General features: G+C 41.9%; 1 protein-coding gene across 1 annotated transcript; it reads left to right on the top strand.

Moving 5' to 3' along the window:
* The first annotated feature begins 3,576 nt into the window (after nucleotides 1-3,576).
* Nucleotides 3,577-3,978, top strand: LOC130045939 (low molecular weight phosphotyrosine protein phosphatase-like). Its single transcript, XM_056138818.1, has one exon. The coding sequence runs from the start codon at nucleotides 3,577-3,579 to the stop codon at nucleotides 3,976-3,978; it is 402 nt and encodes a 133-aa protein (XP_055994793.1).
* Nucleotides 3,979-13,693: the final 9,715 nt, after the last annotated feature.

Raw genomic sequence — 13,693 nt, 5'->3', positions numbered from 1 at the left:
GTGTGCTCTTACTGGGGTATCAGCATTACGGAATTTGGTAGTGTCACATGTATTTAGCCATGCCCTCCAGGAAAATATGTAGAATTGGACTGATGAGTTGACACAGATGTGACTGTGGCTGCCAGGATTTCTGGAAGTATGTGGTGATGGAGGGAGAGTGTCTACCTGCACTCCCAGAAGATCCCAGAGTTTTTAGTCTGAAAAACAGTCTACCTGGGATTTTTGTCAGTTTGGTTTATGCAAAGATTAATTGAGAAGAAGCAGATTTGGCTGTTGGCTTGTTGGCAGCTGTGGGATGAGGGTGCAGCTGCTGTGGCTTTTGGCAGGGCAGGAACTAGACCTGAGAGTTTTCAGCCAGGAGACCCATACATTTTAGCCATTTGGCTTGCATCTCTTTGGAGATTTGGTCGTGAATCTGTCTAAACAGCAAACTGTTTTGACTTTTCTTCTAGGCTTGACCATGACTATCAAGGTTGTGTCAGAGAAGGGGCTTGCTTTACTAAGCCTAGGTTTTTTAAATTATTTCTCTTTCAGAAGAGGCAAATATAATTTATGGACTGATCATTTTCTTCATAATCTACTTCTATACTTTATATTTTACAGACAAAATGCCCAACAGTCTCTTTTTCTGTCTGAGCAACTCTTTTTCCGAACAACGCATAACTAATATTTAACTCCCGAATTAAATGCTTCAAGATTCAAAGCATTTCAATGCTCTACTCCTTCTACACTCTCTTGCTAAATGAGCCCCTTAGTTCCTAGAATTTTAATGCATTGCTATGTTGAAGGCTCTGGAAAGTGTGATTCCAATTCCAAATACTCCTGTGAACTCTAGACACATATATCTGAACCCTCTTAACATTTCCTCTGGCCATCCAAGACTTAATGAACCCAAGTTCAATCTCCTGATCTTTTCTCCTAAATCTGTTCCATCTCAGAAAATAGAAATTCTGTATTTATAGTTAAGTGACACGTTGGTGTCATCCTTGATTTCTCGCATGTTCTCATTGTCCACACCCAAGCCATCAATCAATCCTACGTGTGGGTCCCGGAAAGCCCATACTGAGTCTGACCCACTCTGGTTGCCTGTAGCTGGGCAGCACCAATGTAAGACTCCCTGTGTCTTTTCTAGATTGCTGCAAAAGCCTCCTATTTTCATGCTCTACATCACCTTGAGTCAACCCATCTATTCTTGACACAACATCAAGTCTCCTTTCATGATGGTCAGCAGACCTTGCCATTCTTACTTTGAAATCCCCCATAAGTATCTCTGTCACCAGAATAAAGCCTTAATCCTCAGCATTATGTGTAAGCCCGCATCTGAACTAGCTTCTCCTCAAGTTTGTTCCTAATCATCTACTTATTTTACCTACCCGCTGTGATTTCACTAATGGCCTCCAGATTCTCCAACACATCCCCAGCTTCAGAGTGTTGAGTGTGTTGTCCTGCTGTCTGTGTATATTATTCCCTCATATATCTGAATGATTTCCCCCTTGGTGCCTTCCTATTTCAATTTTCTTGTGCCTTAATGGATAGTATTTCTCTGGGTCCTTTGTGGCAAAGTACAAATCTCAACACTCCTTTCCCTCTTCCTTGCCTTTCTTGTCTATAATACTCTTAAGATACAACATAACTGATTTTCTGGTCTAAGTTATCTCTCCGCTGGGGATTGAATTTTAAGAAGACAATATTTTATACTTGTATTTCTAATTATGTATAATTCAGGGTCTTATATGTGGAAAGAATCTAATAAATTTCTGTGTAATGGTAGGTAAAGGTAAAGGCCCTCCCGTTGATCGTCGATTTGCTCGAGCGGGCCCAGTAACGTCTCCATTGGAGACTTTGTTGTTACTGTGTCTGGCATATCGAATACTCTCGGTAGCTTGCCGGGCTCTCCGAGAGGGGCAGAGGAATCGAACTCGGGTCGGCCATGTTGGCCGCTTGTAAGGCGAACGCCCTACCGCTATGCTATCGCTCCAGCCGTATGAATAATAATCACTTAATCACTTAACTTCCCATTAGTCGTCGATTTGCTCGAGCAGGCGCCAGTAACGTCTCCATTTGTCCTTGTCGCGTGCTAGTGTAGCCCAATGGCATCTGTTCGCTCCAGGAACATGAAGAGCCTCAAACCGATCATTCATGATCTTGATGAAGAAGTCTGACCCTCTGGTAGGTGGACGGCCATGCGGTCTTTTGACATCCCATGGAATCTAGTCGGTAACAGCTCTAGTCCAGCAGTCATCTTTAAATCTCATTACGTGACCAGCCCATCTGATTTTCGACACCTTGGCAAATGAGACAGCGTCCCTGATTCTTGATCGTCGATGGATGTCAGAACTCCGGATTTTTTCTCTCATTTGAGTGAAACGTGATCCCGGACGAGAGCAGTGCAGTCTCTGCCCCCGCGCCTCGGTGTTCCTTCCCGGAGTCCCTTGGAGGGGAGCGGGTTGAGCTTTCCTCCCCGCCCCGGCCAGGGCTACGGCAGCCGGAGACCTCCAGGACCAGCCACCACCATGCTGAGACCACTCTCCGCACACCTGAAGGTACTGGCAGAGGGACAAAGCCACGCGGGTTCCGGGGCCGAGACCTCCAAGCCTACTCGAATTGGAGTCGAGCATCTTCCACCCAGATCCTCCAAATTCCAGTAGGCGGGGGTCACACCCACCACCTGGCCCCCTGGCGCCGTGTAATCCCATCAGCGGCCAAAACTCAGAGACTATAAAATCCAGATCCCGGAACCGCGCGGCCGCATTTGCGGCCGCGCGACATCTTATTATCTCATTCCTACTTTGGACAAACTTGCAGGCTGTCGAATATAGCCTGCCCACAGGGCAGAGTCTGGCAAACTCCCCGTGGCCTACCAAATATGCCAAATACCAGTAACAATGATGGGTCTCATTCTCCTAAAGAGCCCTGAATATAATCTCAGGGCTAGGATGAAAGAGACGTTACTGGGGCCTGCTCGAGGCAATCGACGATTAACAGGATGATGAAATGAAAATGAAATGAGTGAAACGTGATATTCCAAGCATAACTCTTTCTATTCTTCTTTGGGAGACCTGAATAGTGTTCTCATCCTGTTTGCGTAGGGCCCAGGTCTCTGAGGCATATGTTAATGCAGGAAGAACAGTGGAATCAAAGAGATGTGCACAGAGCCAGAGGTTCTTCGTCCTCTTAGCTATTGCTTCGACGTTCTTGAAGGCGTTCCAAGCCGCTCTCTTCCTCCTGCACAGCTCGGGTGCCAGGTCATTTGTCATGTTGACCTCTCAACCTAGGTACACATAGCTGTTGCATTTGGAGATGGTCGTTCCATTGAGAGCGAATGGGCGTCAGGAACGAGGCTGTTTCTCATAAACATTGTCTTCGTAAGATTCAGCTGTAGTCCTACCTTTCCACACTCACGGTCAAAGTCGGCCAGCATTTGTGCCGCTTGGCTGATGTTTGGTGTTATTAAAACAATGTCATCAGCAAAACGGAGGTGGTGTAGTTGCCGACCATCTATCTTCACTCCCATTCCTTCCCATTCCAATCGTCGCATGATGTTCTCGAGGGTAGCACTGAAGAGTTTCGGTGAACATGGCCGAGCCAGCATCCAAGTCCGTGCTGTTCGTGTGTCTGGGTAATATTTGTCGATCACCCATTGCAGAAGCAGTTTTCAGAAAACTTGCTACCAATCAAAATGTTTTAGATAAATGGAGAGTAGACAGTGCAGCGACCTCCACATATGAAATAGGAAATCCTCCTGACTATCGGGGGCAGAATTGCGTGAAGAAGCATGACGTGCCCATGAATCACATTGCCCGACAGATTACCAAAGAAGATTTTGCCACATTCGACTACATACTATGTGTGGATGAAAGCAATCTGAGAGATTTGAATAGAAAAAGTAATCAAGTTAAAAATTGCAAAGCTAAAATTGAGCTAGTTGGAAGCTATGGCCCACAAAAGCAGACCATCATTGAAGACCCCTATGAATAATAAAATTAGGATAATAATAGTGCTGACCCCATATCAGGATGATGATCTCTGTTAACTGAAGTAAATCACTTAGGGTGATTCCTCGCACAATGAAACTATTTAATGACTCATAATATTAACAATTAATTGAGAATACTATGTAGTTATAGTATAGAGAATACTATAGTTATTCCCCATTACTCTTTTTTGTTTAATTTTATTGAATCATTATGAGATGCAGTTACAAACTGTATTCATGATCAGGTTTCAGTCATACAATGTTCCAACACCCATCTCTCCACAAGTGCACATTTCCCACCACCAACATCTCTTATATCCCTCCAGCCAGCATCCCCCAGTTCCCAGCCCACAGTCTGCCTCTATGGCAGGAACTTTTCTTCTCTCTTCCTCTCTCTTCCTTTTTCTCTTTCTCTATCTCTGTAATTTTCTGTCTCTCTCTGTCTCTGTCTCTGTCTGTCTCTGTCTTTCTGTTTTTCTCTCTCATTTTGGGCATTATGGTTTGCAATCAGATACTGAGAGGTCATTATGTTTGGTCCTTTACCCACTTTCAGCACTCATCTCCCATCCAGAGCAACACCTTCCAGCCATAATTGTCATACTAGTCTCTTCTATAACCCAACTGCCCCCTCCACCAGCCCTTGAGGCAGTTTCCAACCATAGAACATTCTTCCTGGACCTTGTTTCTACTGTCCTTGGGTGTCTCGCACTATGCTTTTTTATGTCCCACAAATAAGTGCAGTCATTCTATGTCTGTTCCTTTTCTGGCTTATTTCATTCATCTTGATACTCTCCATGTCCATCCATTTCAGGGCAAATTTTATGACTTAATTTTTTCCCTAACAACTGTCTAGTTTTCCATTGTGTAGATATATCATAGTTTCTTTAACCTGTCATCTATTCTCAGGCACTCAGGTTGTTTGAAGATTCTGGCTATTGTTAACAGTGCTGCAATAAACATACAAGTGCAGATGTCATTTCTCCTGTTTTTGTACCTCGGGGCTATATTCCCAGAAATGATATTTCTGGGTTATATGGAAACTCAATTTCTAGTGTTTTGAGAAATGTCCTTATCATTTTCCAAAAAGGTTGGACCAGCCACCTTCCCACCAACAATGAATGAGAACCCCTTTCTCCCAGCATCTGAGCCAGCACTGGTTGTTCTTATTCTTTTAGATGTGTGCCAGTATCTGTGGTATAAAACAATATCTCATTGTTGTTTTGATTTGCATCTCCCTGATGATTAGCAATGAAGAGCATTTTTATGTGCCTTTGGCCATTTGTATTTCTTCTTTGAGAACGTTTCTGTTCATTTCTTCTTCCCATTTTTGATGGGTTGGAGTTTTTTTCTTATAAATTTCTACCATGTTTTATGTACCTTGGATATTAACTCCTTACCTGATGGGTATTGGGTAAATACTTTTTCCCATTCCCTGGGCTGTCTCTATTTCTTGGTCATAATTTCTTTTGAGGTACAGAAGTTTCTGAGCTTAATGTAGTCCCATTTGTTTATCTTTTCTTCCACTTACTTGGTCAGTGGTGTTTTATCTTATAGATTCCTTTAGCTTCAGTGCCATGAAGGGTTCTTCGTATGCTTTCTTTCATTTACCTATGGATTCAGGTCTGATATTGAAGTTTTTAATCCATTTTGAGATTTGACTTTTGTGTCTGGTGTCAGACAGAGATTTGAGTTCATTTTTTCTGCATGTAGATATCCCATTTTCCCAGTACTACTCATTGAAGAGGCTCTCCTTCCTCCCATTCACATTTCTTAAACCTTTTTCAAAGATTAAGTGATCATATATTTGAGGGTCTGTGTCAGTATTTTCGACTCTATTCCACTGGTCTCTGGGTCTGTCTCTATTCCATTGCTCTAAAATGTTAGTTTCCATTCTAAACACAAAATTTGTTAGCAGTCATCATCAGGCAGGGCCTAGAGAATCTAGACGCCACTCTGAGGACTTTCCAACACAGAAATCTTTAAGTTAACTCATCCTTATAGTGGAAAATAGTCATAATTTATCCACGAAATAATTCCAAAGAGCCTGATATATTTCTGATAAATTCACTATGTTATCAGTGCTAAAAGTAAATTTTTAAATGTTTATTTCATCAGTATTGTGAACCATTTTATACAGTTGCAACTTAAAGCTAGGACGCTGGTTTTGTCTGGATTAATCTACTTTCAGTGATTGAGTTTTTTGGGTCTGTGTACATTTCTTTTCAGTCAATAGTTTGAGTTCCTATTATATCAAGGCACTGGACGGGATCAAAGGAATTCAGCATCTCAGAACAAGATGGGCTTAGCTCCTTCCATCACTGAATTGACACCCTGTCAAGAAAGAGAGAATTAAATAAGGAATCACTGTATGTGAGCATTAGAACAGTGAGTGCAGGGTGACTAAGATAGAGGATAAACTTAGTTTTGCCTGGGTTGGTGAAGATGTATGAGGAAAGCTTACACTTGATACTTTTAAGAGATGATAATGATGATGTGGGAAACAACTTGGGTTAAGATTACTTTTGAAATCTGTAGCAAAGAAGTTATCCTAATAAAGGGAAAGAAGATTTTTAGTACATAGAACATAGGAAAATGACATGGAACCTAATCTAGAGAAAGTCTGAGACCAGAATTTTTTATTTTGTTTTGTTAAGTAAAATTTTTACTTAGACACTGTGATTTACAAAGTTGTTTAAACAAGGGTTTCAGGCATTCAATGCCTATCCCTAATTCCACCATCCCTCTACCAACAAACCCAAGTTCCCTCTCAACCCTCAACATGAATACTTGAAAGAAAATATTTTTAATTACTGTTTTTGGATCCCAAGATTTTAGGGTTATTTATTATATTGGTTTGGACATATCTGTACATGTCCTCCTCACCACAGATTATCCCAGTGGTTCTTGCCCAATGCTACTTTCAGAATCCCTTCTCTCGTTTCCCTCTTCCCTTTAGCTCCTTCCTTGGCATTTTTGTTTTGAAAGGGTAAGAGATTTCAAAGAATCAAAACAAAAGTATTTAAGGTTCAAGGGAGTTTTGAAAAGCAAATGAAGAATAGCTTGTCTTTGGGGTTCAGTTTCTTATGCCATCTGAGGAATTATAGAAATATCCAGTGGATCATATTGAACGTAGGAGGCAAAAATCCTTCATGTTAATAAATCCTCAGTTGCCTTTAAGTATTAATAAAGATTTAACTTCTCTATAGTAAAATGGTAGCTGATCACTTTTAACTCCAGATATGACTCTCTCTGGGCTGGAGAGATAGCACAGCGCATAGGGTGTTTACCTTGCACATGGCCGACCTGGTCGGCCCAGGTTTGATTCCTCCGCCCCTCTTAGAGAGCCATCAAGCTACTGAGAGTATCTCGCCCTCAGGGCAAAAGCTGGCAAGTTACCCATGACGTATTCGATATGCCAAATACAGTAACAACAAGTCTCACAAAGGAGACGTTACTGGGCCCACTCGAGCAAATCGATGAGCAATGGGAGGACAGTGACAGTGACAGATGACTCTGTCTGTTTCTCTCAATTTCCAGAGCCCAAACTGGCCTCAAGCCTTATACGTGTTCCTTGTTCCAGCTGAAGATACGCTTATTCCCTCCATTTTTTATGGAAAAGATGACTTCCCATTGGAAAATGGAATGAGCGCAATATATGATACTTAACCTCCCCTTTTATAACTAGATTCAAATTGGATATGTTTTATAGGTAATGGATAGGTTGCCCGGAAATCTAAAACAGAAGTGATAAAGCAGAGAAGCATCAAAAGACAATTGACAATGCAATAATTTTTTTCACCAAATACTGAGTGGAGTATGTAAAGGGCATAATCAAAAATTGAGGCAAGGAGAGACTATTACCATCAAATAAGGTAGAACAGTTAAATGAATCACGAAGAACCAATAGAATTCTCAGGGCTAGAGAAATAATTCCCTAGTAGGGACACAAGCTTTATATGCTTTAGAATGGAACCTCCCCCCCCCCTGCCCACACACACACACAAAAACACAAACTGCCCTTTATAGAGACGACAAGCTGTATCCCTGGAAGGCCCCAGCTCCATGCAGGTGGCACTGCAGACCCTTGAGCATCAAGGTGTTTGTGATGGTCCCCAGCACTGTGGGGCCAAGCACCTCAGCATGCCTGGCCCCTAGTATTAAACTAGTTCATCTGATATTGCAGAAAGAAGCTCTGGGGTTCCCTGAACATTGTAGGAAGTCACTATACCCCCTTCCAAAATTAAAAATAGAGAGTAGTATTAGGGAATGGCTAAGTAATACAACCCAGGAAGAGGACATAGACAGGAGAGAGCATGTAGGAACATGCCGGTAGTAGAAGGAAAATCCAAACCAGGCACCCAGGTCTCTGAACATTAAAACTTATTCATTCGGTTATATGGGAATATGGGAACTGGAACAATAGTATTGTAGGTAGTGTGCTTGCCTTGCATGTGACCAATCCTGGTTTGATCCTTGGCACCACATATGGTCCCCCAAGTTCCCCATTCAAAGGAGAAATTCCTAAGCATGGAGCTGGAAGTAAGCCTCATGTACCACCAGTGTGGGTCCCCAAAACTAAAACAACTATATAGGAACATGGTTATCAAATACTTAGGACTCTGTAGGTCTCTAAAACAAAGGAAACAAGAGTTGTTTAAAAAAAAAGGCATAAATCATAACAGCTATTTTATGGCTTGAGCTACTCAAGTTTGAGGCCCAAGAAATTTTATGCTAAAAGTTCCTAAATTGTCTTCAGTTGACTTTTAATTAACCTCTTTTGCCATTTCCAATCTGGCAAAATTGGAAAACATTTTTACATTCCAACAAAAGCTTACTTTATAAAAGAATTCTACAAATTTGAAAGTCACTTATAACAATATCTCAAAACGTGATACTTGTGGTGGAATTGAGCCAAATTGTATTTATTTCTTATCAGTCCTAGTTATCCTGCATCATTCTCTTATTAATAAGATTCAGACAATGCTTAGCCTTCCGGTGCAAAAGTGAAAACCCACAGTGATTTAAAAATGATTTTCTCTAATCAGGCTGCATCTCATTAGCTGTGATTCCTTTCTCCTTAATTCTGATGTTTGCAGATTTTTTCCCTAGGAACATTTTTTAAAACATGTCCTTACAAGTACACATCTCCTCCTTCAAATTCTTCTCCCTCTATCCTCCTTTGTAAAAGTTCAGAGAAGACTTCATTGTTCACTTTAACCTAAATCTCAATAATGGAAATTTCTTTTACTCTACATCCCCTATGTTTGTAAATAACAAAATAATGATAGATTCACCTTACACTAGAGAGGAAAGCAGTGTCAGCCATTTTGAAGTCAATAAATGGGGTCACCTAGCGTCTCTGACACCCCAAATGGTGAAGTTTGATGACTGCCATGACAAACAATAACTCTAAATGATTTGCTGCTTATGAGTCAGTGTGGCTACCTTTCCCGTCTCTGTCATGTGGCACAAAACAGGTCAATTCTACCACACAGGAAGCCTGATGTGACTCACCTGGGATATATACCACCTGGTGATGTGAAATCTAAGCTCTCCCCATCTGGCAATACAGATACCTTATATGTTATGTGTCACTTCATGTGGTGGGTGGTGGGGGGTGGGGGCAGAGAGGAAGAGAAGAAAGATGCAAACCAACACACAACTATGTTACTTTGACCATAACATGTGCCTTTCTGCTTTCATCCTTTCTGCATCTGAAGTAGCCACTTGGATAATCAAGGTAGAGTGGGAAGTGAGGGTCAATGTCTGGATGGCTTATGTAGTGAACATCCAGCATTGCTACATCAGTTATGTAACCAGAGACCTTTGGCTCTGTGCTCTTGGAATGGGCCAGGGAGTGTTTATGGATATTGTCTGAAACTGTCTTCCATTTGAGAAGAATAGGGAGACATCTAAGAGTGAGCCAGCCCAGACTGGCAAGTGGAAATTTTAATGCACAGACAGATCTCTGAGAAAGTCCTGGACAGACATAAGAAGAACACCTTTCTGTAGCACATCTGCACATCTCAGGTTTTATGGAAGCTTTAAGTTACTCTGGTCACATATATGATGATTGAGACCATCATGACTCTTTGCAAGCCTTAGTAGGTGCCCCCAGGGAGCAGCCTCGGAGAGTGGGGAAACCAGGGAAACACATATTCTAAGGGAAGGGATGAGAAGCATGCAATGGCACAGGGACAGCTTCCTGTCACGGAGGGCTTTCTCCAACAGACATGGATGGAGCCAAGTTCAAAATCAGCACGTGGAGGAAACTGAGTTTACACCATGTAGAAATCACTGTCCAGAAGTAACCTGTACTACAGGTTATGGGTGATGCAGAGACAGGGTACTTACTGCCTGGCTTGCCATCTTTAAGAAAGACCTTTGGAAGGTGCCCCAAACACTGTGAGCCTTGGATTCTTCATCTATGAAGAGAAGAAAACACTAGCTAGATCATGAGAAGACTAAGGTCTATCGGGAGTTGAGGGCAAGGAGGAAGGGAGTTGCTATAAATATTCTACTTTCAGTTGTAAAGTTGCATTTTAGTTGTGGTCATGAAATGGTGATGTTGATGCCATGCTGTGAAGTAATTAATTGGTCTTTATATTTAATTTACTGAAAGCAACAGAAACAATTTTGAATGTAAGCAGCTCTAGGATTTCTGATTTGAGTTTGGAAGTGACTTGGCCCTTGATTTAAAATACTTTCCAAAAAAAATTTCTTTCTGTAGAAAAAGCAATATATTGTCATTACCTTTAGAATTCTTATTTCAGATTTAAAAAAGAGCTCTTAGAGTAATTACAAAATCTTTAAAGGGGCCTAGGTGAAAGTAGAGAGTTGAGTTTCCATGGCAATCTCTGAACAACACAAAGAGAAGGGTAGCTTTTAATGAGCACTTACATGATGAAAGCAGCATGTGAGGCACTTTTTTTCCAGCATTTGTGGAAAACTCCGGGGATTAGTATATGATTGGTGTGATAGCAGGGGCACAAAAGAACAAACAAACTACAAAGTGAAAGCCCTTTCTGGAGCAATGATTTGGAATGTGTCCTTGCAGTACCTGACCCACCTTGACCAGTATCTCCAGAGCAGGCTCCCCTGACCCCCAGCACTGCAGTTTTCCATGGATTGCATCACACTTCCGCTTCTCATACAGAACGTTCCTTGTTTCCCTGTCTTTTTCTTCTCTCTGTTCCCTTTCCAGGGGATGTCTCAGGATTCACTAATGCTCCAGCAACAACTCACACAACACAGCGTTTCAACTTACCTTTGGATGATAGCATAGATTTTCTTAGGGATATTCTCAATGGTTCACTGACAATGAATAGTTTTTGTCATCAAAAAGTTCTAATTAACAGAGAGAGAGAGTGATGGAGTTTGAAATCCCCATTTAAAGCCAGCTGGGCAAGAATTGTCTCAATGGTTTCTGAGATCAGATGAGATTGGGTGCATTCAGTGAAACAAGGTAAAGGACTAACATACTAACCTATCAGTACTTACACTGCAAATCATAATGCCAAAAAAGAGTGAAAGAAAGAGCGAAAAAAGAAAATTCCGGCCACAGAGACAGGCTGGAATCTGGGGAGTGGGGTACTGGGGACATTGTTGGTGGGAGACGTACACTGGTGGAGGGATGGGTGATGGAACATTGTGTGAATGGAACCCAATTATGAACAGCTTTGTGACTGTATATCTCTTAGAAATTCAATAAAATAAACTAATTAATTAATTAAAGAATCACCAGTGGTTGCTAGATAGAAGGGAAAAACTAATGAGGGCCATGAAGCTGGAACCATCTCAGTGGGTTTGCTCTACAGTTAGTTTATTAGTTGTAAGGGGAAATACAGTAACTCTAATAGCTAAAATAGATGATGCCCTGTGTTAGCAAGATTAACCTGAGACCCAAGGAGCAGTTGCTGTTATGTGCTTTAATGACACATGGACAAGGAACACCACTGTCCCTGAGCATGGTCACTCGAACACATAGCATAAGCAGAATCTAATTACAGGTAATATAAGACTCACGCTGAAAATGAGGTCCCATGGGCTTGGATCCAGTATATGAAAATTAGGAGGGACAGTGGGAACTTCCCGGTAATTGGAATCCTAATGACATGACATCTTAGTGCATTTGGTTCTTTCCTGGAATGGGAAGCATTCAAGGACCTTATCTTGGTGAAAGGAAATGATGAGACATCATTTCCAACAAAGGAATGTTGGAATGTGGGTGAGGTGATTGTATGGAAATCAAATTAGACCTCCTCAGTGGAAAAGCATTATGACTATCTGAGTGCGTATTCTTGTTTTTAGGAATTACAGAGATGTTAAAAAATAAAAGGAAAGAATATACAGAACTTAAGCAAATGGGTTCAGAAAAACAAATAACCAGTTCAGAATTTGCCGTTTATACCAGATATTGTCTGTGTATGTGGATAGGTCCATACACAAACAGAGAATGAAGAATAATAGGAAACAGAATTTGCCCAAAACCATTGGTAAGTCTGGAAGAAATAAATCAAGAAGTTTTTTTTAATGGGAAGAGACTGTTTTTCTAGCAATTCTGAGTGCAAAAGTTAAAACCAATTGAAAATCTCTATTAATAGCTAGCAATTACTGCGTCCCTATCATTTGCTTATGAGTGTCCTAAGCAGGTCAACATTTTCTATATTCAAACCCCTTTAATTGCTCTAGATGAGAAAGAGTGTCATTTTTTCCTTGTGCAGATAGGAAGAAACTGGAACAGGATCCTCAGTGTGGAGTATGACAGGGTTCCTTACTGGAAATCATATGAGACCGACTTCCTTTCTGTCTGCAAGGAAGAGACCCTTTAAGGCCAGGAAGGACAGATGGGCTTTGGCTGGCAGCTTCTGCCCTCTGAGCAACAAGGTCGAATCACAAGGCAATGCTGTTCAGTTCTCCCACCCAAATTCTCTGCTGTCCTACTACATGTCTGGCATTCTGCTAAGCTCCCTGAGCTGATGATAGCAGGGGGGCAGCTCTCTCCTCTCTAAGTTTGCACTGTGATGAGTGGGCACCTTGCACTGTGATGAGTGGCACCAGCGCCAGGGGGAAGCACAAGGGGAGGAGTTCTAGACCTCCTCTCTCAGTGCAGGGGAATGTGACTTAAAGGGAGAGTAAAGATAGAAGACGCTGAGAAATTGGGCTCATCCCTGTGGTCTGCAAAGCTGACATATAGGATCTAATTCAATTGAGGCCACTGGAAGAAGAATTCATGTGATCCCTACTGTGCACAGCCTGTGCTATTGCTGATTTGATGAAATTGTGCATTAGTAAATGAGTGAGTAAATGAATAAATGAATTTAAAAAATAGGGGACAAAAGGCTATATGTATGAGTATATGAAGAATTAATTACTGTATGAATGAATGCATGAGCACCATGCAAGAAACCTACCTGGGTTTGATCCTTGGCAGGGCACTCAAATATGGTGTCCAGACTGAGTGACAGGAGTGATCCTGAGAGGAGTGAAGGAATGAGTGATGGGGGAGGGAGGGATGAGGGTAAGAAATGAAGGGAACAAGGAAGGTATGAGGAAGGGAGGGAGGAAGGTTGAGGGAGAGAGAGGAAGGGGTGAGGGAGGGAGAGAGGAAGGGAGAGAGAGGGGTGGTGTCTAGCTCCTGCCTGAGACTCCAAGCAGTCCCTGAGACTGCCCTGTGTCTGTCCTGGGAGGTTTGCCTGTCCCCTGCCCAGGTGACCC

Source organism: Sorex fumeus, unplaced genomic scaffold, assembly GCF_029834395.1.
Source record: "Sorex fumeus unplaced genomic scaffold, SorFum_2.1 ptg000130l, whole genome shotgun sequence".
NCBI classification, from domain to species: domain Eukaryota; kingdom Metazoa; phylum Chordata; class Mammalia; order Eulipotyphla; family Soricidae; genus Sorex; species Sorex fumeus.
Note: the sequence above shows the minus strand (reverse complement) of the source record. Positions and strands in the feature narration are given on the sequence as shown.

Excerpts from the sequence above, each read along its gene's own strand:
- LOC130045939 (XM_056138818.1), top strand. The coding sequence starts at position 3,577 with ATGGCCGAGCCAGCATCCAAGTCCGTGCTGTTCGTGTGTCTGGGTAAT.